This window comes from Oryzias latipes, chromosome 5 (assembly GCF_053564925.1).
Source record: "Oryzias latipes strain Hd-rR chromosome 5, Olatipes_Hd-rR_3.1".
NCBI classification, from domain to species: domain Eukaryota; kingdom Metazoa; phylum Chordata; class Actinopteri; order Beloniformes; family Adrianichthyidae; genus Oryzias; species Oryzias latipes.
Genome location: NC_136241.1, coordinates 3,173,818 through 3,200,471, shown reverse-complemented (window position 1 = coordinate 3,200,471; position 26,654 = coordinate 3,173,818). Strand labels below are relative to the sequence as shown.

Here is a 26,654-nt window from a genome sequence, read left to right as displayed (position 1 = left end):
GAGGCTCACCCGCCCCATCTCCTTTCATGAGGCTCACCTGCCCCGCCTCCTTTCATGAGGCTCACCCGCCCCGCCTCCTTTCATGAGGCTCACCCGCCCCGCCTCCTTTCATGAGGCTCACCCGCCCCGCCTACTTTCATGAGGCTCACCCGCCCCGCCTACTTTCATGAGGCTCACCCGCCCCGCCTACTTTCATGAGGCTCACCCGCCCCGCCTCCTTTCATGAGGCTCACCCGCCCCGCTTCCTTTCATGAGGCTCACCCGCCCTGCCTCCTTTCATGAGGCTCACCCGCCCCGCCTACTTTCATGTGGTTCACCCGCACCGCCTCCTTTCATGAGGCTCACCCGCCCCATCTCCTTTCATGAGGCTCACCCGCCCCGCCTCCTTTCATGAGGCTCACCCGCCCCGCCTCCTTTCATGAGGCTCACCCGCCCCGCCTCCTTTCATGAGGCTCACCCGCCCCGCCTCCTTTCATGAGGCTCACCCGCCCCGCCTACTTTCATGAGGCTCACCCGCCCCGCCTACTTTCATGAGGCTCACCCGCCCCGCCTCCTTTCATGAGGCTCACCCGCCCCGCTTCCTTTCATGAGGCTCACCCGCCCCGCCTACTTTCATGTGGTTCACCCGCACCGCCTACTTTCATGAGGCTCACCCGCCCCGCCTCCTTTCATGAGGCTCACCCGCCCCGCCTACTTTCATGTGGTTCACCCGCACCGCCTACTTTCATGAGGCTCACCCGCACCGCCTACTTTCATGAGGCTCACCCGCACCGCCTACTTTCATGAGGCTCACCCGCCCCGCCTACTTTCATGAGGCTCACCCGCACCGCCTACTTTCATGAGGCTCACCCGCCCCGCCTACTTTCATGAGGCTCACCCGCCCCGCCTACTTTCATGAGGCTCACCCGCACCGCCTACTTTCATGAGGCTCACCCGCCCCGCCTACTTTCATGAGGCTCACCCGCCCCGCCTACTTTCATGAGGCTCACCCACCCCGCCTACTTTCATGAGGCTCACCCGCCCCGCCTACTTTCATGAGGCTCACCCGCCCTGCCTCCTTTCATGAGGCTCACCCGCCCCGCCTACTTTCATGTGGTTCACCCGCACCGCCTCCTTTCATGAGGCTCACCCGCCCCATCTCCTTTCATGAGGCTCACCTGCCCCGCCTCCTTTCATGAGGCTCACCCGCCCCGCCTCCTTTCATGAGGCTCACCCGCCCCGCCTCCTTTCATGAGGCTCACCCGCCCCGCCTACTTTCATGAGGCTCACCCGCCCCGCCTACTTTCATGAGGCTCACCCGCCCCGCCTACTTTCATGAGGCTCACCCGCCCCGCCTCCTTTCATGAGGCTCACCCGCCCCGCTTCCTTTCATGAGGCTCACCCGCCCCGCCTCCTTTCATGAGGCTCACCCGCCCCGCCTCCTTTCATGAGGCTCACCCGCCCCGCCTCCTTTCATGAGGCTCACCCGCCCCGCCTACTTTCATGTGGTTCACCCGCACCGCTTACTTTCATGAGGCTCACCCGCACCGCCTACTTTCATGAGGCTCACCCGCCCCGCCTACTTTCATGAGGCTCACCCGCACCGCCTACTTTCATGAGGCTCACCCGCCCCGCCTACTTTCATGAGGCTCACCCGCACCGCCTACTTTCATGAGGCTCACCCGCCCCGCCTACTTTCATGAGGCTCACCCGCCCCGCCTACTTTCATGAGGCTCACCCGCCCCGCCTACTTTCATGAGGCTCACCTGCCCCGCCTCCTTTCATGAGGCTCACCTGCCCCGCCTCCTTTCATGAGGCTCACCCGCCCCGCCTCCTTTCATGAGGCTCACCCGCCCCGCCTCCTTTCATGAGGCTCACCAGCCCCGCCTACTTTCATGAGGCTCACCAGCCCCGCCTACTTTCATGAGGCTCACCCGCCCCGCCTCCTTTCATGAGGCTCACCCGCCCCGCCTACTTCATGCTGATCAGCATTTTGCAGGTTTCTGGTGCGTTTCGGGGTCTTTCAGTAGCCGCAGTTTATTTGAAAAAGCTCTGCATTATTAAAGCTACATTTCCGGGCATTTGGTAGCAGTTCACCACAGCGGCTGAAAGCGCCACACGCTGAACTGACCACAACTCAAACCGCTTTACGGCAACGTAAACTGCCACCAACAATGACGTGAGGTTGAACTTTTACCACGAGTTAAATACCAAACTCATGTTTTGTTTTGTTTTATTGCATCCAAGACATTAAAATTTCATGACTTTTCCATAACCTTACAGATTTTGTCTGTGGCAAAATTTTCAAGGACCTAGACATTGCATTTTCAGTTTTCAAAATGTGTCCAGGTGTGTCATGACCCTGTAGAAAGCCCGTTTGCGTACCTGAGCGATGTCCTTCAGCGTGTCCAACAGAGCGTTGCAATGAGCCCTCAGCAGCTGGGAGTCCGTCTCATCGCTGCGGCTCTGCTCCTGACGGAGAATATCCAAAATGAGACGCAAACACGGAATAAAGCGAATGCGTGAAACCTCTCACCTCAAGCCTCCTGCTCAGATTGTCGATCTCACGGTCTCTTTCTTCCATTTGACTTTTTAGTCTTTCATTTTCTTGAGCCGCATCTGAAAGCCTAAACAAACAAAAACTGGATTTTCATTATTCCCAGAAAATGTATTCGACACATTCTTCCCAGGCCCTGCGACAGACTGGTGACCTGTCCAGGGTGTCCCCTGCCTTCGCCCACAAGTGGCAGGGATAGGCACCAGCAGCCCGTGACCCCGAATGGGTACAAACGGAAGAAGATGAATAAATGAATGGATGAACATTCTTCCCAACTCTCAGGAACACTGGAAACTGGAAAGTTTATTTCAAAGCACAGGGTGGTTGGGCTCCCTTACTGACCTGAGGCTCAGCTCACTTCTCTCTGCATCGGCTCTGCTCTGAAGGTTCATCGTCTCTTTGACTTGACCTCTCAGCTGCTGCTCCAGCTGATCCCTCAGAGCTCTCTCCTGCTCCAGGGCTAGAGCCGTTCCTGCTTCCTGACTGCGCAGCACGGCGGACAGACCCGCGCAGGACACCTGGACCAAGTGGGACATCCGAACCAGCTCGCCCCGCATGTCTGACAGGTCCCTGGGATCAGGGAGACACAGAGGAGTGAGTGATGGAGTGGAGACGATCAGACCTGGTGTCAAACCGACTGGATCACCTCTCAGCGCTGCTCTTCATCTCACAGACGTGCCTCCTGAACCCCACCACCTGTCGCCAAAAGGTCAGCAGTCGACCGTGTTCACTGCTGAAGTAGCTGTGGAAAGACTGATTCAATACAAAGTCATTATCAATGCCACAGTTCGGTTCTCTTCACTTCAGATTATGCAATGTGTGAGGAGGAGAAACTCCGATCCCACCTCCTCCTCTCTCCTCCAGTCCGACTCCTTTTGTTCCAGCTCCTCTCTGGCTTTCGTCCAATCAGCGGTGAGCCTCCGGATGTCCCGGCTCAGAGCCTCGTTGGCCAAGCCGGCCTGCTCCAACTGTTCTCTCAGCATGGCGTTCACTGCAGATAAACTGCTGCTCCTGCAAACCACATCGCCCCGCCATCACAATACTACACAAAGAAACGTCAGGAACACACATTTACGAACATAAAAAGGACTTCAAGCTGTTCGGCAAACAAGAAAAAAAACTATCTGAGCGTAGATATCAACCCGGATAAGATCTGTGGGAGCGATGCGTCACCTCTGTTGCTCCTCCTCCAGGTGTAGTAAAGCCTCCTCCAAACTGCTGCTCGAGTCCTCGTGATGGCGACCGTTAGACGTTTCACTGCGCTCCTGAAAGAGGGACATTTTCATAAGAAACTGCTGCCAAAGTGAGTAAAAATAATGAGTTTTCTTAGAACAGAAATGTCTACCCACACTGCATTTCTCTAACTCTGAGGACTTCTCCTGCAGCTTCTGCTCCAGATCCCCACATCTCTTTTTGTACTGAAGCACCTAAAGGAGCAAGAACAGTTGGTAACTATCAGCAGACTCCTTCATGGTCAAAAAGGCAGAAACCTCCCTCGCACCTTGGCCTGAAGCTTCTGCACCAGCTGCGCCTGCCTCTGCTGGCCTTCTTGGTAGGCGGTGAGTTTGCGCCTGTATGCAGCCTGTTCCTCGTCCAGCCGTCGGCGCAATTCCACATTCTGCTGAGCCAGGCTGCGGGACGCCTGTGAGTCGGCCTCTCCCTCCCCCGTTTCTGAGCGTAGAGCCTGCTCCAGCTGGGTTTTGTTTCCGTTAAAACAGAAAAGCCAAAACCTTCACACAGAGACCCTTTATAGAGCCTCTCCAATGAGAAGCGTGTTTTAACGTGTTCTTAGGGCACTTCTCTCATGATGGAGGACATCATCAGAGTGTTTCTTTATTCAGATTGTAAATCAGGAGCAGAGGAAAACATGCTGTTTGAAAAAGCGTGTAGATGTGACGTAGAAGCTACAACAGCAGGCTACAGTCTCCCTGCTCTGCTCCATTCTGATGCAGCAAATACATTCATGTATGTTTTCGTTTTCCTCGTCTGAGCTGGAATCTGGATCTAAACTGGACGGCTGGACAGATCTGATATCGCTCGCCATTTCCGTTGTGCCAGTCATGTTAGGTTGAGGGTCTGTAGGCAGTGGAAGAGAGCATGTAAACAGAGAGCTCTCAGCAAGGGTGAGAGGAAGGGGGAGCAGTCACAACTCGGAGAGGAATTCCTGATGATGATGCAGAAACTATGTCCTACAGAACGACACAGATTTTAGGATTTTGGCTAAAAATGGCGTCATGATGATTAAAAGACCACTGGAAACGCTTTACAAACAAATCAAAAGATGATCAGAGGGGACTTTAAGGAAAAAAAACCTTTTCTGCTTCGTCTTTGTGGTAAAGCGGAGAAGAGATTTACGATTTGGCAAAGTTTGAATTCATTTTTGAAATGTTCCATTTTATTTCCAATATATATGGGTATTAAAAACTAACTTTGCTCAACAAGTGAATGGATCAAAGGTGAAACTTTCATCACTGAAATGTTTAATTCTCGTATTGAAAGTTAGCCGAAATGCCAAGAACATTTTCTTTCCGGGAAAATCCAAAAGATTTCAGGAATGGATTTTGCAGCTTGTAGGTGAAGTTCAGTTAAAAATGAGGCTCTTTGTAAACTCAGCCACAGTAGAAAACCTGGGCTGTTTTGTAGAAGCTGCTCTATGAAGATGACGATGGAGGGGCAGACACTCAATGTTCTCTTATTGTCGTTATTGTCTGATGGCGTGCAGCGTTCTTTTGGAAATGTTCTGCATGATATGAGTTGTGGTGACCACCCCACCAACACCCCATCTTTCCTGTGTACCGAAGCCTCTGTTTACGGTCTCCCGTGGCGACAGCCGCCATGGCGACATTCCACTTCAGTTCATTCCAGCCCCCCATCACCTGGGAAACTCGCAAATCTCAGACAAAGAGGGACCCAGAAAACACTAAGATGGCCAAACAGGAGGGAGCCTGAGACATTTTTGTCTTACAAGAACAAAATAAAAACACACACGATGTGAGGTTAAGAGTAAAGACTGTTTTGGAATCCGTCTGACATTTCTCCTAAACTTGTTTAAATCTCTCCTGACTCAGCTGTGGTCGGCGGTCGGTCCTACCCGTTCACTGATTGCCCCGTACTTGATGGCGAGCTCGTCCCGATCCGCCCTGCTGTGCGCCAGCAGGTCCTCCAGCCGGGCCAGCTCGCCCTGCAGCACCCGGTTCTCCTCCTGGAGGGACATGAGCGAGGACATCTCCCCTGCTGCACAGACACACATCAGGCGACAGGCCTGGGGCCAAACCTTCCCGTGATGCCCCGGGGGGAGATGCCCCGGGGGGAGATGCCCTGGGGGGAGCACTCACTGCTGTCACTGAGGTTCTTCGTGACGATCTCTCGCACTCTGGCAGGCAGACACGCAGGGGGGTCATCCGGTGAAGGGCCTCGAACCGTCAACCTCTTCTCCTCAGACAGAACACTTTCCTCCAGCCTCTGAAGGAAACCAGACATTCACACTCAGACCTGTCCACATTTGTCCCCATCAACACCCGGCAGCCTGAGCACGCGCGGTTCTCACCCGGATCACTGACTCCAGCTTGCTGGGGTCGCTGTCGGAGTTTTCCGCAGCGCTCATCGCCTTTGCGGCGGCGGCTGCCAAACCCTCCGGGGAAGAGGATTAAGTCCGAGGACATGAACCGTCTCCCCCAGTGGCGGCGCTCCGTCTTTCCTTCTCTCTAACGGCGAACAGTAAACGAGTTGGTCATTAATGGCTATTAATGGTTGGTGTCCACAAAGTAGTGGAGGAGGAGGAGGAGGAGGAGGAGTGGGAGCGCGCGTTCCCGCCTCCTCCGGCCTGGATTGAGGACAGATTGAAGATTAGCAGAATTACCGAGAGCCGCCCCCCTCCGCACGCGCGCAAGCGCGCGCCCCCACCTACGCTTCTAAGCAGAACTGGATGCGAGTGTCGGTAAAACGTCGAGACGTCCATTAGCTAACCCCCGCCACTTTCGCACTGCCTTTGGAGACTTTTCAGGAAAAAAAACGGCGTCTTATTTCCTCAAAAGCGACACATTTAGCAACTTTTCCTGTTGTCACTGGAGACTTTTTTTTTCTGGAGTTTGAAAACTTAAGATTTGAAAGCAGTTCTGTTCTCACCGGGCAGGAGCGGCTGCCGCCGTGAGGTTCCGCCCGCTCCAACGCAATCTTGAGCGGTCAGCGTGACCGTCATCTCCCGGGCAGCGGCAGTTTTTACTCCTGTACGAGCAGAGCGGATGGAGATATTCTCTCCTTCACATTAAAAGTACTAATGAACTGCGCACGCGCAGTGTGGCAGCAGACCCCGCCCAGTTCAACCATGTGGGATTTTTAAACATCGTGACTGCTCTGCTCACGCATGTCAGAGCCAGACATCCGTTATGCTGGTCCAGCCATCTTCCTATTCAACACGTGATTTTATTCAATCTCTGCTTTTAAGACTGTCAGACATCCCCGTCACTGATAGATTATTAATGTTCTAGTGGCATTTCCCCACCATAGATGACATACATTAAGAATATTAAGCTTAAAATAGCATTTCTGAATATATATATATATATATATATTTTTTTTAATTCTTATCACTATGAATCAGGAGCAAACGAAAAAATGCACTTTGAAAAAGGTGCTAATTTTTTATGTAAAAAAAAAACATTGGGCGGGCCACGAGCTCCCTGCTCTGCTCCATTCTGATGCATCCACTTGCAGACAACTAAATCCATGAACGTCTTTGTTTTCCTTATCTGTGCTTGCATCTGGCTCAAAACTGCATTGGTGGATAGCTCTATAGTTGAAGCAAGAGCTCCAATATTGCCTCTCATCACTAGGGTCTGTAAGCTGGCGGGAGAGCAACAGTAGCTGCGTTTACGTGGACTAAAGTAATCGTGATAAACGACTGATCAGAATAGCAATGTGTCACATAAACACACCGTTTGGAATACTCTGCCCCGATCAGACTCATTCGGGTCAAAATGTCCTTCTGATGGAGATAGGTGGGTTATGCTGATCGTTGATCCAATCGGGCTGCAAATAAACAGTTTATTACGATCAGGGGTCATGTCGCGTGGTGGCATTGTCAGACAGAAGCTTAGGCAGATAGAACTGTAACTTCTTTCTCTTGAGGGCCAAAAAAGGGTAACAATCTGAAATGGAGACAACCCTGTAGCAGACGACCTTCAGCAGTTTTGAGCAAACTCCACCCACACCCAAATTTTTTTACTTTTGCATCAGTGATTTTCATTGAGAAAACAGATAAGGTAACCACACAGTACATCAAAAATGAAGCTTTCTGCACCTATCAGTAATGCAGTTTACTATCACATTTGACAGTAGACTGCATGCATATTTCTTGTATATATTCTTTTGCATAGGATTGCTTTGCCAATGAAGACATAGCCTGTGATTTTGATGAAATCGTATGCTCTATACCAGCCAGCCAGACAGATGAATGGTTACAGCATTTTTGTTGTTTTCTGTCACGGTTTTTGGGTGAGGGGAAACCCAAATATAACAGATCCAGGAGTACAGGCAGGATTTTATTGAGCTGATGGAACTAGGAACAAAAAGGCACGTGGACTCAAGTGCTGACTCCAGGTGTGAAGATGCTCTAATGTCTCACATCGCAACCCGTTATGACCCACAAGAGACCTCAGGTGGTTCATCACAATAGACTCAAACCTTTACCTATGACTGACTACACGCCTTTTCCACCTTCACCCGTTGACAGGACTCTTGAAGGTTCTCCACAACCAAGGAGGAACTCCCAGTGAGGGACCATGTGGACACTGAACAGAAGGACAGTTCATGGTTGGGACCAAGTGTTAAGGCACCTCCACATCACCCAGTGCTGAACCTCCAAAAATTGGCTACACTAGCATTTAGGAACCCAAACATAACTCAGAAAAGTGGCGATCAAAAACAGAACCCAGGAGTTGAAGTAATTAAGGATTAATTAATTCATCATTTTTGAACTGATTAAAATTAATTAATTTAAATTTAATTAGATTTACCTAATTAAATAAACTTAAATAAATCTAAAATAAAATATTTGAGGGAAATAACACCTTGAGTCATGCTGGCTGGAAGAGTCATATTTTTCCTACTTTCTGTACAAACATTCAGTAAAATTGGGGTTAAGAGTTCAGAAAAAAACGAATAAAATTCTGCAACAATCAAAAGCATTTGACTGTTAACGGAGATAAACAACGGGATATTTTTTATTTGATTCAAAAATCTTTTTAAACAAACCCTCTAGAATTTGTATTTGCTCTGCCCGATTCCATAGGATTTAGACTAAACATCAGATATGATTAAACTGCTACAGAGTATCTGGATTATTTCTTTGTCAGCTGCGTTTTTAGCTCTTACCCAAATAAATAAAACTTATACTGTCCGGTCCAGCTCAACTTGTTCAGACATCCAGGTCCTAAATGCCTTTGGCGCCCCCAGCTGGTGAAGGAGAATGAGACTTTTCGTAAAAACATCGGAATATTTTTCCTGGACTCTCAAACATGACAGGAGTTTCACTGTTTCCGGCTTCTTTGTTTGTTTGAGTCCATCCAGTTCATCCGAGCGAAGCAGCTGCAGAAGTGAAGACAGTGAAGGCGGTTTGAGCCGCTTCCTCTCCACGTCTGCGCAGACTCAGTTTGCTCAAAGGCAGTAAGGGAAGAGAAACAACTGTGGGACTCATTGCCAACATCCGCTTTAGCCTTTCCTGTCATTGGAAGACAGAAACACATCTACAAAAAAAAAGTCATGTCCTGGCTTTAAAAGGTGGAGGAGGAAGAGGAGGCGGTCTTCATTCACCTGTGTTTCATCCTGCAGTGGGTCTTCGGTTTATCCGCTCTGTGTTAAAAACATTAGACTTGATAGGTCATTATGTTGTGTCTTCTGCAGTGAGAAAAATTAACCATTCATCTCACCTTTAGTTATCTACCATCTCTGCTTTCCTGTAACTGGCTCTTTTAAGCCCCTCCCAGGCCCGGCGTTTGGCCCCCCTCAGGACAGACACCACTGTATCATGTAAGTCTCACGCTTTTGTTGTGCCCTAAAATTGCTCATAAAATAAAAAGTGAGCACAGAATAGACAAGCAGTAATGAAACTACTGAATCAGCACTGCCAAGCGCTGTGGCAGCGAGCAGAGTAGCTCCGCCTTTGCACTGTGCTGGTTCAGAGAGTCCAGAACCGCATGGCAGCAGCAGTCAGGTCCAGATGACAAAGCCGAACCAGTGCGCCTCAAAAATGATCCAGCATTAGATTTCTCTCCAAAGAAACAGTGTCTCTGGTTCAAGGAACCCAAACAGAGCCGGGTGAGAACATTCAGAGCAAAGCGATGCTGCAAACCGTTTCCATTTTTACACTTCATCAGCGTTTGTTTGGATTTCAGTGATGTTTGGTCAGTTCTCCTTTTCATGTTGCTATTTACATTTAATGTTTGAGCTAGGTTTACGCTTCTGTTGGGAGAGTTTGAATAAATGCATATAAAATACTAAAAGAGCTGGATTTGACTACTCCATGACCCCGCCTGGAGCTTTCAGCGGGGGTCCTAGCTGCTTCCAGGTGCAGCTCTGAATCCTCTCTGCAGGTGGGGCCAACACAGCCTGTTCACATTCCTCAGCGTTCCAGCATTCCACTATGTGGAGCAATTCTGCAGGCTGCAGCCAGGGCTTACTCGGTGGGGCAGCAGAACTGAGTTTTTCTCTGTTTCCTTACTCTACTTTTGTTCAGCGCATAAACAATATGTGTGTGCACTCAAAAGGATATTTTTATGACTCAAGTATCCCTTGTGCCATCTTGTGGGGTCCAGATGACCCCACCCTTCCATTGACGTGTTCTCCCTACCATGACAAAGGTGGATAAAGGTGGAAAGATTTCATGTAATCCATGGACACCAGTGAAGATCACAAATCATTGAAGAAAAAAGGTTCAGAGCACCTTGGAGGCACATTAACATTGGGAGTTGGGTCATCTGGACCCCACAAGATAGCACATGGGGTATTTGTGCAAATAAAGTTTGATCATTTTTGGATCCTCCACAGTTCAGCCTTTGTCAAAGGACCCAACAGGATTCTTTTGCTAAATGTATCCCAACAACCGAAATTAAAACACCTGAAAGGTTTTACTTCTGAACATCCAGATTTAAAGATTTAGGAATTTTTGGATCGAATTTTTTTTATTTTTCTTAAAGAAAGAGGATTATAAACAAGGATTTTCAAAGTTTTATAAAAAAAAAATCCACATTTTAAATGCATCTTACTTCACAGGTAAAAGAGGCATTTGACTCAGGATTTCTTGTCTACTACCAGGACCATTGCTACAGTCCCCTCAAGCATCGTTCAATACCTAATCAATAACTTAATAGTGACAATTGAAACTATATCATCTCATTTTTTCTTCATTGAATCATTTAATAAAGTCAAATGATTCAGTGGGCCGATGTGGGACTGTCATGCAGAAAACCTGGGTTTCACTTCCCAGGGCACCCAGAGTCAGAAAATCCAGTGAGGGTCCTGAGGCAAGACACTTCCAGCTGCTGCCTGTCAGAGTCTCCCTGAGGGATCATTCAGGGGGGAGTTGGACCTTCAACTGTCTCTCACAAATTGGTCAGCCCTAGCAGCTTCCTTTGGTCTCAAACATTTCTTCACTTCCTTTTGAACGTCTTTATAAAAAGAAATAACCAGGTTGGCTCCCAAATTGCTAGTTCATTTTTTGGACTTAACTCTAAAGAATTGCACAAGAAGTTCTTTTGATTGACAGGTTACAACCCAGTCCTTGGTTTTAGAGCAGCATCCCTGAGTGCGCTCTTCCAGAAGCTTCGTGACTTCTTTTTGCGTTTTTGCTCACTTACACACAGTCCAGGTTTGGTTGCGTTAAAGTTGCCTGAGAGAGTGATTACAGAACTAAAAACTGACTTCAAGTAGATGTAGTTCAGTAATTTTTTGCCCTATCTACTGAAGATACTGTTAAAGCGGTTACCTGTTTCATCTGTTAGCAAACCAAGCTAGCATTCGATTAAAGGTCACCTGGTTTGATTGTCGTCTGGTAAACTCAAGGAAAAACATCGGAAAAAACCAGAAGGAGCTGCATTTCCACAAGAAAATGCAGGGTTGAATGATGTATCACTGAATGAAAATGAAACTTAAAGGGAAAGAATTGGCAAAAAAAAGGAAAAGAAATTATCAAAGTTGACCATAAATAAAATGAAAACAGCAAAATAAAAAAACTATATTTTTGTGAAAAATGCAAGCGCTGGGTATCACACCGGCAAAGTTGTACACCACAGCTCACATACCACTACGCCACCAACCAGGTACAGTGGAAAGGACACATATTCCATTTAATCCTGGAATATCTGGAAAAGTTCAAGGATTTGAAGGAGCAAAAGTCATAGCTGGAAAAAGCTAAAAGAGCTGAACATTTTAATAGTTGAATGGTTCAAACGGCTGAAAAGTTGTAGAAGAATTGTGGAAAAGAATGGCAGAAGATACTATAATTAAGAAAGAGAAAAAGGAAAACAAGTAGAGGTTGGATGAAGAACAGTATTTGACTTAAGATCATCTCCATCCTTGTTAGTTCGTGTCCACCAACCTGACGCTCCTGCTGAAGCAAAGAGATGCAACGGAAATGTTTAGAATATGACTAAACTGAAAACATTTCTGGATTTCAATCCTGGAGTGACTTTTTACAAAGGATTTTTGGTATATGGTGAATACTTATATAGCACTTTACTTCTTTCTTAAAAGGTCTGAAGCACAGCGATTCGATTCATGTTAAGGTTGCCAATGTGATTCATGGTCATTATTGGTTCATTTTGATAGATTCACAATGGATCCAGGACATCTTTATCCAAAACTTCAATCAGTGTGACTCAGAGAGAAATTCCTGCTACTGAACAATGCAGGTGAAGTTTTTCCAGATTCCTTTGATTTTTTTCAAGAGAATTAAGTGTAAATGAAATATGTGTCCAAACAAACGAGTAAACTAGAATGAATGTCAAATCCATTCACATTCTAGTAAGTTTCCTAAAGTTCACCACTGTTGTTTTTCCACATCCAAAGAATCCAAAGGGAACATTCTTAGAACATTCTAGACACTGGATGGTCACATGACTTTATTCAAAGTCTGTCCACACATTGGACTGGAATGATGATCAGTTTTTGATGACATCACATGTGTGTTGTTCACTGTGATGCACTTGGTGGTTTTTATGTTTTAGCTAAATAAACCTGAACCTATTTCTTTAATGGTATAGGTTCAGGTTCGATTAAAAACCTGCGTGAGACTGATCTGGTCGGCTCGTAGGACTAGAAATCAATTCATCGACTAATCGTCACACCCCTATTTGCGAAGTATCTCCATCGTACCACGAATTAATGCATAAAAGATTCATCTAACTTTGTGGTGATACCATATGGTCTAATTATTTGATCTAAATGGATAGAATCAACATGTATGACTAAAAAAATCAACTGGACAGTATAAGTTTTCTTTAATTGGGTAAGAGCTAAAAAACTAAAAAGCACAAGGTCTTAACAGACAAACTTCTGTTCTTACTGGCAGTTCTTATTTTAAGTAACAGAAACAAAATGCATGACAAAGCAACTTCAAACATAAAAACCTGCACTCCGGGTATTCTACTGTTTCATTCTTTGTATTTAGAAAAGAGTGTCATATTAATTTATGCAGGTATTGTTTGCAGAGGTGAGAAAAAGTGGTTATAGGATGTTTAGTGACAGGCCTTTCTCAATTGAAACTTACCCGACTTGTTAGAAGTAAGCTTGCGATTGGACGTCTTTTAGTTCACATCACATGTACAGACAAAGGCAAAGACAACAGAGACACAACAGGAAGAGAAACTGACTGTTTGCCATTTATTTACTTACTGATCAATTTTATACCTTTTTTACGTCATAATCTTGCTTGTGTCTGTGGTTTTTGAACAGATCCCGCTGTTATTCTCAGTGTTTGATTGGTTTTCTTTTATACAAATCTATATCTTTTCCATTTCTGGTGGTAACATTAATGAGGGGATTTTTCAGATTACAGATGGACCAAAACACTCTTCTGTCTCACCTTCAACAGACAGTGGGGCAAAAAAGTATTTAGCCAGCCACCAGTTGTGCAAATTCTCCCACTTCGAGGTGAGAGAGGCCTGTCATTTTCATCCTACATATACTTCAACTATGAAAGACAAAATGAAAAAAAAAGCCAGAAAATCACATTCTCTGATTTTTAAAGAATTTTTCATTTATGTAGGAAAATAAGTATTTGGTCACCGACAAAAAGCAAGATTTCTGGCTCTTACAGACCTGTAACTTCTTCTGCAAGAGGATCCTTCCTGTAAGAAGTCTGCTAGAGAGCATTTGGATGATCCAGAAGAGGATTGGGAATGTCCTATGGTCAGATGAAACCAAAACAGAACTTTTTGGTGATAGCTCTACTCGTCGTGTTTGGAGGAGAAAGAATGCTGAGCTGCATCCAAAGAACACCAGACCTGCTGTAAAGCATGGGGGTGGAAGCATCAAGATTTGGGGATGTCTGTTTGGGATGGTTGTCATGCTGAAAGACCCAGCCATGTTTCTCTTCAATGCTGACGGAAGGATGTTTTCACTCAAAATCGTTGCCCGGGTAACGAAGGAGTGGCTTCATGAGAAGCATTTCAAGGTCCTGGAGTGGACTAATCAGTCTCCAGATCTCAACCCCATAGAAAATCTTTGGAGGGAGTAGAAAGTCTGTGTTGTCCAGCAACAACCCCAAACATCACTGCTCTAGAGGAGATCTGCATGGAGGAATGGACCAAAATACCAACAACAGTTTGTGAAAACTTTGAGAAGACTCACAGAAAATGTTTGACTGCTGTCATTACCAACAAAGGGAAAATAAAGTACTGAGTTGAACTTTGGTTTTGACCAAATACTTATTTTCCACCATAATTTACAAATAAATTCTTGATTTTCTAGATTTTTTTTTCTCATTTTGTCTCTCATAGTTGAAGTAAACCACGATGAAAACTACAGGCCTTTCTCAACCCTAACACAACCAAAACCCATCATTTCTTTTTGGCAGCTTTTATAAATGAAATTGTTTGTAAGTTTCTGTTTTCTGTTTTCAAAAGTGTCTTAAGTAGCTTAAAAGCAAAAAAAAAAAAACAGCAAGAGTTTAACACAAACCAATGAAATATAATGTTTATTTACAGACGGTATTACATTTCATGCATTTTGTCTTCTTCAGAAAGGCACTTAGAGTAAGGATGAGTGAGGACATTGCTTTTGGGTAAAAGGCACAAACTAACAAGCGCAGGTGTAAACACGTCAACAAAAGATGCAAATGCTTCAGCGACAGACACAACTAAGAACTGTAATTTTTTCCCATCACTGTCATTAAAAATCCTTCAGATCTTGATTACAAGCTTTAATGAAAATCAAATGAGCAAACACGAACATAGCCTTAAAAGTTTCCCAACAAAAGAAATATGAAAGGTGAATAAAACAAACCAACAGAAATGCTGCTCTACGGCAAAAGAAAAGGTTGAGATGAGAGATGCTGGTGGAATGACATCATTCAAGGAGCAGAGGGTTAGATTTGATCTAGAAAAGGTTCAAACTTACCAAAAAATAACCCCATTTTCATTAGTGGAGAAATATGTTACCTTGTTAGTGTCAGCAGACCACTTTTCCCTTCAATCTTAGATTTAGGAGCATCTAAAAATCTGCCTTGCTGCATGGCAGGATGAAAAAGATGAGCATTCAATTTGTTCTTCCAGACTGAGCATGTTGGTCGGCAGACTGTATCTGAAGACAGTAAGTGTAGCTAAGGAGCTAGAGAAATGGGCTGAACAGCTCCGCTTTGTTTGTGTGTCCTGATCAGGAATGTACAGAACCTGAGAGGGGGGGGGCGTTTTCCTATGACTCAGCTAAACTGCACCCAGCCTGACTTGACAGCGTCTTTGTTGGAGCTGTGGGGGGGGGAGAGAGGGCGACAGAGGATGACGATGGAGGAAGCAACCGAACAAATGAAATGAGATGGAGCCAAACCTCACGAGGGTTTATCTGAGGAACTTACTTGGGTCCTGCAGCTGTGAAGTCTCCCCACAGGTCGGCGCTGGGTTGGGTCGCGGGGCTGGGGGAGCCAAAGTCTAAAAGAGTAGCTGCGGGAGGCGGAAACGTTACCAAGTGTCCCAACAACAACATGAAATGATGCCAACAGGTCAACTGTAAATCACCAGCGGTGGCCTGTGCGGCAGGGACCGGCTGATGCCCTCCAGGAGGGGGCGTGACACCTCCCACTTTAGCCCCAGAAGGAGGAGGGGGAAGCAGGCCTCCAGGTGTGGGTCGTGCTTTAGCACCACCCCCATCCTTCTTCTTGATGTTCTGCTGCAAAGACATGAATGACTTTGACATGAGATTCTTTGAGCGTGACGGCGTTTCCTGGTGGGGAAAACCAGCTCACCCCGATGCTTATCTTGATGGTCTGACCCTCTTTGAAGCTCAGGTCCAGTTTAGGCTGGGTGCTTGGGTTGGCCTCCAGTTTTGCGAGTTCCCCTTCTTGTTTCACCCACCTTTGAATTGACAACAAAGACATCTGGAGTCAGACTGAGCTAAAGGAGCAATGAATTCAAGGAAATTGACATGAAACCAACATTTACTTTTTTGGACAGTGCATCAAAAGAATTCGTTCATTCATTCATCTTCTTGACCGTTTTTCCCTTTCGGGGTCACGGGGTTGCCGGAGCCTATCCCGGCTACTTGGGCGTAGGCAAGGGATGCCCTGGACTGGTCGCCAGTCTGTCGCAGGGTGGAATATCCTCAATCACACATCCATTCACTCTCACACTCACACCTATGGACAATTTAGAGTTGCCAATCAACCTATGAAGCATGTTTTTGGACGGTGGGAGGAAGCCGGAGATCCCGGAGAAAACCCACGCATGCACGGGGAGAACATGCAAACTCCACACAGAAGGGTCCCCCATTGATGTTCTGGTTCAGGTCCCCCAGCCAGGACTTGAACCGGGGGCCTTCTTGTAAAAGAAATCGGTGTACAGGTTTTTGTTTTGTATGAGGGACGTGAATCACCTCGGTATCTATAATGGCTCACATAAGATTAAAATCTTTTATTTTATTTAAAAAAATGTGAATTTCATTTTTAGTTGGATGTTCCCACCAACTAAACCAGACAGGCCTGTGACTTCACCAATGCTGGCAAGATTATATAAGCATCAGTATTGACAGGGTCAAAGAGGTCAGCAACACAACCCCCACCCCCCCAGCCCGGCCCTCAAGGGCCATATTGATGGAGCTTAAGTTATAATACAACTATACAGTTCACAAAGTCACAATAATGTTTTATTTGGATGAATTTGTGTGTAGTGTTGTTGTGACGTGTCTTGGCATAAACATGTATGAAACCTTTATGGAGTTCCAGAGGTTAAATTTCACTTGTTTCTGCTTTCACGTCCATGCCAAATTACAGGTGCATTCAAACTGGAAAAACCAGAAAAGTCCACTGAATTTGGCCCAGATCGAGCTCCGGATCGAACTCCGGATCGAGCTCCGAACCTCGGGTTTGGTCTGTATTCAGACTGCTGTCATGGGAACGTTTCAGTTCCGGACTAAAGCTTGTGAACAAAACCATGTGACCAAAGATCTCTTCACTTATTGGTCAGGAATTACGAGGGCGGGGCAAAGCAACTAGAGGGAGAAGATATGGACAGTCCTGCGCTTTTAGTTCATTCAAACTTTTTATATTTCGCTCACAAATTCTGAAAGTCTACCCCAACGTCAGGCTCAGCACTTTTTACTCGCTCTTTTGGTCCGGTGGAGGCGCGCTGCAGGGCGGTTACTGACAAAAAAGAGGGCTAAAGAAGGTACTCTGATAAGTGTTTTTCCCTTGTGCTATCATATGGGGTCCAGATGACCCCACTAGACAGTGCCCTGAACCTTTTTTCTTCAATGATTTGTGATCTTCACTGGTGTCCATGGATTACATGAAATCTTTCCACCTTTATCCACCTTTGTCATGGTAGGGAGAACACGTCAATGGAAGGGTGGGGTCATCTGGACCCCACAAGATAGCACAAGGGTTTTGACTAGGGCTGCACGATATGAGGAAAACTTGCGATATGCGATATTAGAGATTAAAATTGCAATAACGATATAATTTGCGGTATATAAACAAATAGCAAAATAACCAAATAACCATTCCCATTAAATTGCAACAGTTTAAAAATTATACTCCAAATGTCACTCGTCGACTTAGGTGACAAACATCTAACATAATAGGCCTCCATCCGATTAGTCAAATGCATAAAGGGATTTATTTGATTCGTTAAATGGTTCAAGCTGACATAAGATTGTTTTAGCACATTTAAGGTTTACCATTTATTGCGATATTTGCCGTCTTTTGCGATATGCATATTGCAGAGCTGGATTTTGCGATAACGATAAATTTGCGGTATATTGTGCAGGCCTAGTTTTGACAAATGGATTGTAGGGAAAAACAGTGGGAAACATTGTGTATCACGTTAAAAGTTGTTTCAATCAGCCTTTATTCATCTGACCACATTTCAATGAGTTGTTGGGTCTCATTGTTTTGGTCTTATATCATTGTTTTAAGAGAATACTGTTCAGGAACTACAAGCAGCTGTTTTTCCAAACATCACTAAATGCAGATGAGATGATAAAAAGGAAATATAATCACAGTGACTTACTTAAAATGATCTTGCAAAGCAACATTGAAGTCAAATGAGTCTCCACGATCAGCAAAGCCCAGACCAATAAAAGCATGACGTCCTAAAAAACAACACAAAAACAGACACGAGATGAACACCTGCTGCTTTAGAAGATAAATGTCCATGAGACAAGGGCTTTTCTGAATTCTAACTAAAGTCAAGTGTATGAACCAAAACCAAATACAGGTTTGGCATGTTCATCTCTGATTATTACAAGTTTGAACCAAGTTTAGCCACTGTTCTAAAAGAAAGGTCAAAACTGATTAAAGCCAATATTCTGAAGACTATCGTCTTACCGTTCCCATCCTCTATCCGAATGACGAAATACCTGCTGGAATCTGTGACCGCCTCCACTATGGTACCTGGATACTCCTCTACTGGTGCTTGTGCAAAAAGTTCACCTGCAGGCCACAAATTCAAACCAAAAACACAGAGGAGGAGGTTATACTTGGTGACAGTATGAATATAAATATTTAAAAAGCTACGTGGCAAAGAAAAAAGCTTTTAATTTGAGTTTACGTCTTATTTTCTGCAGTAAGTGTAGCAGAGGAGTGTACACAGTAATTTGTCTGAGCTGTGCGGCTCAAAATGACCCACATGGCTCATGTGTGGCTAATAGCAGAGATGATGTTTTACAGTAAACAGGTTTCAAACAGCCTGACAGGGAACACATTTGTTCCATTTCTATGGAAACTTTTGTGTTTCAGAGACACCAAATATGTCTGCACAGAGTTTTGGCTACAATAATTAAAGTTATTGACAGCTAATCCATCTCAAAACTCTTCACAGAATTTACTACACTGGACAGAGGATGTTCAAGATGGGTCTCAGTAACTCAGACATTTGCGAGCACTGTGATAATAATCTACCCGACAGCTACATGCACGCACTGTGGTTCTGCACTCCTGTCCAGGCTCTCTGGCAGAAGGTATGTGCCGATTTATCAGTCTGGCTTAAGGTTTCAATCACTGCCTCACCGTCACTTTGTGTGCTTGGTGACATGAGTGCCATCGATATAGAAGAAGGATTAGCATCTATCATTTTCATAACTCTTTGTATTGCCAAAAAAACTATTTTAATAAATTGGAAAAACAAGAAAAATATAAACATAAGTCAACACAGAAATCTGCTGTTTGATCATATCAGCTTGGAAAAAATGTCAGCCCAAAGCTCAAGTAACTTTGAAAGAATTCAGTCTCTCTGGTCTCCTGTGGTTGACTCCATGACGTAGGGGGTGGGGGGCTTGGTCGTCGCTGCTCCTTGCCCTTCTGCCGTGGTTTGGGGTGGGGGTCGGGGCTTCCGGTGCCTGGCGGGGGCGGTGGGGGGCTCCGTTGGTCGGGGGTCGGGTCCGGTGCCTGGGTGGGGCGGGCTGGGGCGCTGCGTGGTCCTCTGGGCTTGGGTGTGGGGGTGCGTGGTGGGGGGGTGGGGTGGTGGTCTGGCTTGGCTTGGGGGGGTGGTCCCTTTGCCTGTGCTGGGGGGGGGTTGGCGGGGGGCCCTGCTCGGGTGGGGGGGGCCCAGCGGCGCCGGATGGGCTGCCCATCTGCACCTGGGGCTGGGATCGGCCCTTCCCTGGCTCTGGGACGGGACGGGACCGCCCTCTCGGGGCCCCCGGTCGCTCTGGGTGTCACCCGCTTCGGCTGCGGGGTCTGGGGTGGGGTGGGGTGGGGGGCTTGTCGGCCCTGTCCTGTGGGGGGGGCGTTCTGGGGGGGAGGGGGGGCCCATTATTAGTACGGGTCGGGGGGGCTAGCGGGTCGGGGTCTCCGCTGAGGCAATCAGTGGTTGCCTCGGCCGGTTGGCCTCCTCGGTCCCGTCGAGGCCTGACCAGAGCTCTTCTAGGGCCGGCGTCTGGGGGTGGGGGCCTGGGCTTGCTCCGGGGGGGGCGACGCTTTCTGGCTCCTCTCTCTCTGTGTGGGGTGGGTGGTGCCGGGCCTGGGGTGTCGGCGCCTCCGGGGGTGGGCCCCTGGGCTGGGTGGCCCTGGCCCCTTTGCTGGGGGTGGGCTGGGGGACGGCTGTTTGACCACCGGGGGACAGTCTACCAGCTGTCCCCAACTTACCCCCTTCCTTATATAACCTCATATTAGGGTGAGGGGGTGGGGGGTCTAGCCTGCGATACGCCTTGGGGGGGGGGCTACTTGGGAGTGGCCCCCCTCCTATGGTTGCCGTATGGAGTGGGCCCCCCCTCTTTCGGTTTTATTTGCACCTTAGACATGTAGGGTCCTTGGTAGGGGGGGTGCTTGGACATCACTGCAAGCAAGCAGCAGATGTCCTCCTGGCACCCTACCCGCCAATTTTAACCGCACCTTAGACATTTAGGGCCCCTTGGTGTGGAGGGTGAGGGGACATCACTGTGAGTAATCAGGAGATGTCCCCTTAGTGCCCTACTCGCCAATTTTAACTGCACCCCCCTTAGTACACACACCCCTCCCCCTTCAATATATACATTCAAACATAAACACACACACATGCACACAAACACCCTCTCAAACACCCATACACGCACACACATTTTACAAGGAAGGTGGGACCTGGGTCCATCTGTCCCCTACCCCTTCCCTGGTGGGGGGTGCGGGCCCCTTGGCGATGGCGGCCGTGTCCCTTGGGTGCCGGCTCCCTGGGCCCGGCGGTGCTCTCTCCGCGCGGTGGGGGGGTTCATATTACACCTGAGCCGGGGGTGTTCGTGTCCCTGGGGGGTGGGTCCTGGTCCTTGCCCCTGGGCGCTGGGCCCCGCCAAACTTCCAACATGGCCGAGCCTGGTCGGGCCATATTTATAACATCCCTTGTGGGCCGCCCTTTTTTCCCCGGGGTTCCCCCCTCCTGGGCGGGGGCGGCGGGCCCCTGCCTTGCTCCTACCTGGACCAACCGTGGGCCGGGTGGGTGGCTGCCTGGAGTGCGGAGCGGGTCTCCCTTGGGGGGTCCTGGCTCGTACCTGGGGTCGGGGCGGGGGGATGCCCGGAACTCCTGGGTGGTGGTGGGGTGCTCGTCTGGGGCTGTGGGCGTCCCTCTCCGGTGGGGCCCTGCGTTGGGCTCTTCCGGCGCGGCGGGGGGCTGCTTTCCTGGCTGGGCTGGGGCGGCGCTCTCTTTCCCTCTGCGCCTCCCTGCTCTCTGGCTCTGGGGGCCTCGCGGCGGTCCGGCTGGCCCAGGCCTGGGTGGCGGTCTTGGTCGCCCGGGGGGCGGTTGTTCCCTGCCTGTTCCCGTGTGGCGTTGGGGGAATTCCGGCTGCCGCTGCTGCTGCGGCGGGGGTATGGGTGTGGGGGTGGCTGGGCGCTCCTCCTCCTTCTTTTCACATTCCACCATCCATTTTAGAAGAACATAAACACTCACCTGAGCACAGGTGTTAGCTCACCTTTGCACTAATAGTTTGCATGATTGAATGAATGAAAGATTTCACACTAGTTGGTTTAAAGGCATAGGTATGCGTTCGTGAACACTATCTGTTTTGTGTGCATGTTGACATGTGGACATTTTTGCGGCTAGCAGGTGTGTTGATAATATTTGAGTGTGTGTGAACAGGCCCCGCCCTTTTTGTACTACATTTGAACCGTACCGTAACGATAAACAACCAGTAAACCTGTCTGCTCTATGCTGCTTCACGGTCTTACCCCCCTTCCCCTCCTATTATCACCCTCCTACCCCCCCTCTCTCTAACGTCCCTCTCTCTTCTTCCCCTCTTTCCTTTTCCGTCCGGTCCAACACCAAAGATTTTCAAACATGATTGAAATTAATAAATTTTGGCCTCAATTACAAAAGGGGTTTATTCAGACATACCTTTGGTTTGTCTGAAGATGAATAACCCCTCGTTAAAATAAAATATGTCCAACACAAGAGGCCCTCAGCTCTCATCTGTTTGCCTAGCTGTTGGACAGGACAAGTTAAAAAAAAAAAAAAAAAAAAAAAAAAAAAAAAAAAAAAAAGTTATTGACTGTATATAAGAACTGGACTGAGTGACCATACACCCCTGGTGTTCCAAACAGGAAGTCCCCGCTGGCTCTAAGAAGCCAAAATCCCACAGACTTCTATAGAGAAATAACCAGCTGTTACTCAGTCATTCTATTGGTCAGAATATTCATGCTTGCTCTAATATTTTTTTTAACATGTTCTTGATAATCCTCATTTATTTTAATTATATTTTTTCTGTAGTTCACGTTATTCAAGCTATAAACAGATCAATCAGATTTCCTAATGAAAGTAGGTGGAGCCTGCTGCCCCCACGTCGAACGATCAAAACGTATGATGGACAGATTTTGTGTTGCCCGTCTTCAGGAAGTAAGGGTGTGGACTTCCAACAAGCTCATTACTGATTGGCCATAGTGGTTGCCGCAGTAACGAGAACTCGGTCCGACTGGAACCAATCATGGCTTACTGGGTCCAACGTGTCGGTAAACATTTCGTGAAAAGATGGCGACTGACTCGAATTGACTCGATTTAGTTTGAGCTTGGTGACTAAAGGTGATGTCTCACTTGGTCCAGTTCTCATGTACAGTCCATGTCTGAATTCCCTCACAGCTGCCTAAGTACTAAAAAGTATATAGTGGAAGACTATCCAGAACACTGGATTCTAAAAGCGATTCAGACACATGGTCACTACTTATACATGACCAATTTTGATGTCACCAATTTCCAGAAGTAAAAACCTGATAAGTGTGAACATTTTACAAAGACTTTTCATGAATCCACTGCGATGTATTGACGAAAAAATTGGAGGGTTTATCCCTTGTGCTATCTTGTGGGGTCCAGATGACCCCCCCCTTACATTGACGTGTTCTCCCTACCATGACAAAGGTGGATAAAGGTGGAAAGATTTCATGTAATCCATGGACACCAGTGAAGATCACAAATCATTGAAGAAAAAAGGTTCAGAGCACTGTCTAGTGGGTCTAGATGACCCAAGTCCCAATGTTAACGTGCCTTTGAGGGACGTTAACGTTGGGAGCTGGGTCATCTGGACCCCACAAGATAGCACAATATAAAAAGTAAATTTCAATACATTTTTTTCACATAAAAGATTGTTAAAACGCAATGCATTTTGGCTTTTATTGGTCAATCTAGTGACCATGGATGAACTTCTGGTGAATTTCTAGAGATTGTGTTGTAAAAACGGGGTGGGATCAGACAAGATTTCTCTCTAACCCACTCCTTTTCAAGCACACCGTCTTCACGCACATCTGTCCATTTTAAACTCTTGTGTTTATTTTCATCGGTGTTCGAAATAAAGACATTGAATCGAAATTGACTGTAGTTCCAGTGGCGTCATGCAGGACAGAGGTGAGTCGTGAACAACACCTGCCTGTGTTTCTATCCTCCAGCTTGATGAAGGCCTTCTTGCCTTTGGCTGTGATCTTCATTCTGCCGCTCCATGCTGGCTCGTCCAGCTTCCAGTCAGCAGCACTGCAGACAAACAGAAGCGCACACATTCCTGAACAGATGTGCAACAACAAACTGCATTATCCCTTGTGCTATCTAGTGGGGTCCAGATGACCCCATCCTTACATTAACATGTTATCCCTACCATGACAAAGGTGGATAAAGGTGGAGTGGATTTCATGTAAACATTGAAGAAAAAAGGTTCAGCTCACTGTGTTGTGGGGTCCAGATGACCCCACTCCAAACGTTAACGTGCCTCCCTTTGGGAGTGGGGTCATCTGGACCCCACAAGACAGCACAAGGGTTATAGGAACAGGACACTGGATGAATGTCTGAAGCTACTTTTCTTTGAAGAAAGGGGAAATGGAAGCTTTCAAAAACACTGATGAGACAAAAAAAGTCATGTTTTTCTCTCTCATCTGAACGAAACCCGTCATATCTGTTGATTGGTTTCACTGGACGATCCCCTCACGGGTGACAGCGAGGCGACACCGCGGATCCGTTTTTCTGACGTCTGACTCTGGCAGAAAAAGCCTCAGAACGATCACTGGACTCTCACCAAAGACAAACTCCCACAGCTCTCACAATTCAAGTAAAAAAAAAGAGGTTAACAACTCGCTATAAGGACCACTTGCCTAACGAATAATAAATCACCCAAAAACATCCACCTAAACTAAACTGTGAGTTAAACAGTTCGCGCGTCGCTAGCAAAGATAAAACAAAGCTGTGTCAGGACAATTCTTTTGAGCCGTTTTCGTGGCTTATAACTTAACGTCTGCTTCTAACTTTAATCTAACAGGTAACTACAACCTCTGGATATTCTTCTGACATTTAAGCAACTGCCGTCCCTTTGTTAGGGTGGATAACGACAGTAAAATATGACATTTGTGCTGCGCTTGACAACTTGTCCGATATTGGGTGCATGGCTAATGACATAGCTAACAGTTTCCAGTAAGTCCAGTTCCGGACGGCCCAGTCTCACCGGTATCCGCGGTTCGAGGCTCGAGGAGGAATCTTGTAGACGTGAACCTCCGGTTTTACACAAAGCATCGACTCATAACTGTCGTCCTCTGCCATTTTGTCCAATTTCACTAAAAGCTTAAAAACACAACTTCCGACTTTCGACAGACATCTAACGCCGCCCGTCTGAACTCGAAGCCGGACTGTAGCGCCCCAACAGCGCCCCCTGTGGCCCGGAGGTCTTTTACATTGTTTACAACAGAACAAGCCTTAACTCAGTGAATCAACAAAATCAGCCACTAATTCCAATTAGATTTTAAGAAAAACCAACAGCAAATTATACCTAGACAAAATAAAGCCAAGTCTTATCTTTCTTCCATTTCTTTCTTCTTTTTTATGGCTTTTACCAGGTATATTTTTTTACATTAAATATCGTTCATTCACATAGTTCAATAATTAGAACAAAAATGAAACCAAGTAGAATAAGAATCCAACAAAAGCAAAACAAAACAACTATTGTTATGATGTGATTAAGAGCCATTTACATTTATGGGAAATTCTATTACCATATTGCGTCAGCCCGGATAAAATTCAGGGTTGTGTAAGGAAGAGCATCCGGTGCAAAAATCTCTGCTTGTGTGAATCAATGAAAGCTGATTCACTGTGGCTATGACTATTTACATGTTGTGTAATTCTTCACACGTGTGTAGTTTGATATTTTTTAATTATTTGTGTACATTTTCCATTCTACTGAGCCCTCCAGGTGCCAGTGGTTACTTTTTTAACCACTGAGGGCTCCGTACTATTCATCTGAAAACAACTTAAAAAATAGGCTTCTTTTCAATTCTTTGTTTATGGAGATAAATTTAGCCAAGCAGATTATCAAATTACAGTAAAGATCATCTATTTTGTTGGTAAAAGGATTCCAAATGTTACGTTATCTCTGGAAATAGAGCCTGGGAACATAATGTTTGGCTTGAACCAGTTTTGTAAATAATTTCAAAAGGCTTCTGTTCATTCGAAATGATTGGTACACTTTTTATCGTCAGTTGAGACGCTGTGAATAAATTAAGAGCCTAATCGTGGAATTATAGGTGGATAACTTATTATATTACGAGTCGGGTTGATGTATTCTTTGGGTAAAGCCTTGTATAGTCTGATAAATTCAGTTAGAAAGTTGTTCAAAGATGTATTTGATGGAAAATTGATCATATGTCAGCATGCGAGTTCATTAAATGGACAATAGACAAGCTATTCCTTTCAAACCATTCTTTATAAAGAAGTTCTTTCTGTATATAATAAATCTATTCTTCCACATTCTAAAGAGATGAGGTAATTGTGAAGGTACAATAACTTCCAATATAATATCACCTGTATATGGAACTCTAATGAGTAATTAGTAGTTTTATATATATATATATGTATCATAGTCTGGCAGGAGTTTTAAATCCACCTATTTTGTTAAAAAAATCTAGTTTGGAACAGAATACTAGAATAAATTAATTTTTTAATTCAAGATTTCCAGGGACATTCAAAGTCTATAACTTTTAAGCCTCCATCCTTTGTCTTTTAACTTGTGACCTTTTTTGAGATGCCTTCTGTGATTTGTAGAACGGTCGACGTGGTCCTGGATTGCGTAATGACATAGGACAATCAAAAGTGTATTTAAAGATCCTCTTGGATGAAAATTGTGTTTTTAACATGTACTTGTGGCATTTTTCGGATGACATTTATCAATAAACTTAAGCTTAAAATTGTATTTCTATGTTCAAATCGTTGTGAATCAGAAGTAGAAAGTGCTCATTTGTGACGTAGAAAATTTGCCAGGTGGGCCAGTTTCCCTGCTCTGCTCCATTCTGATGCAAACGACTAGGTCCATGAACGTCTTTGTTTTCCTCGTCTGTGCTGCTATCTGGATCTAAACTGGACGGCTGAATAACTCCAATGGTGCTTGAAATTTTGTTGCACCGGTAATGTTAGGTTAGTGGTGGGAGGATTGACTGTATACAAGAACTGGACTGAGCGAACCCTCCCTTGTGCATTCCAAACAGGAAGTACCTGCT

At 46.3% G+C, this 26,654-nt stretch overlaps 2 protein-coding genes across 15 annotated transcripts in view; both read right to left on the bottom strand.

Annotated features, from left to right (window-relative positions):
- Positions 1 to 7,715, bottom strand: part of crocc (ciliary rootlet coiled-coil, rootletin) — a 29,511-nt gene extending 21,796 nt beyond the window's left edge. For 2 of the 8 annotated variants that reach the window (XR_013655895.1, XM_078946834.1), the window contains exons 1-11: positions 7,471 to 7,714; positions 5,872 to 5,998; positions 5,628 to 5,770; positions 4,038 to 4,229; positions 3,886 to 3,963; positions 3,710 to 3,801; positions 3,382 to 3,547; positions 3,183 to 3,289; positions 2,879 to 3,106; positions 2,516 to 2,606; positions 2,365 to 2,451 (exon numbers count right to left, since the gene is read on the bottom strand). Coding sequence is in view for 7 of the 8 variants with exons in the window: in XM_078946834.1 (XP_078802960.1) it covers positions 2,365 to 2,451; positions 2,516 to 2,606; positions 2,879 to 3,106; positions 3,183 to 3,289; positions 3,382 to 3,547; positions 3,710 to 3,801; positions 3,886 to 3,963; positions 4,038 to 4,229; positions 5,628 to 5,770; positions 5,872 to 5,998; positions 7,471 to 7,614 (1,455 nt within the window). In the remaining variant the exon portion in view is untranslated. Of the gene's footprint in view, positions 1 to 2,364; positions 2,452 to 2,515; positions 2,607 to 2,878; positions 3,107 to 3,182; positions 3,290 to 3,381; positions 3,548 to 3,709; positions 3,802 to 3,885; positions 3,964 to 4,037; positions 4,230 to 5,627; positions 5,771 to 5,871; positions 5,999 to 6,083; positions 6,344 to 6,661; positions 6,812 to 7,470 lie in introns of those variants that run through there. The other 6 variants (XM_078946836.1, XM_078946835.1, XM_020701421.3 and 3 more) reach the window with 6 other exon arrangements.
- Positions 7,716 to 8,706: 991 nt separating this feature from the next.
- Positions 8,707 to 24,827, bottom strand: necap2 (NECAP endocytosis associated 2). 7 transcript variants are annotated; one of them, XM_023954712.2, is made up of 10 exons: positions 24,614 to 24,827; positions 23,555 to 23,655; positions 18,567 to 18,671; positions 18,250 to 18,331; positions 15,990 to 16,098; positions 15,763 to 15,910; positions 15,603 to 15,687; positions 13,299 to 13,332; positions 9,463 to 9,587; positions 8,707 to 9,385 (listed from the first exon to the last, which is right to left on the bottom strand). In XM_023954712.2, exons 1-9 carry the CDS (start codon positions 24,706 to 24,708, stop codon positions 9,570 to 9,572), a joined length of 777 nt encoding a protein of 258 aa, XP_023810480.1. In that variant the 5' UTR covers positions 24,709 to 24,827; the 3' UTR covers positions 8,707 to 9,385; positions 9,463 to 9,569. The 7 variants fall into 7 exon arrangements, with proteins under 7 accessions (XP_023810480.1, XP_023810478.1, XP_078802965.1 ...); XM_023954710.2 differs by having other exon boundaries at positions 15,763 to 15,913; positions 24,614 to 24,826; XM_078946841.1 differs by lacking the exon at positions 13,299 to 13,332 and having other exon boundaries at positions 9,091 to 9,279; positions 9,347 to 9,385; positions 15,763 to 15,913; positions 24,614 to 24,826.
- Positions 24,828 to 26,654: the final 1,827 nt, after the last annotated feature.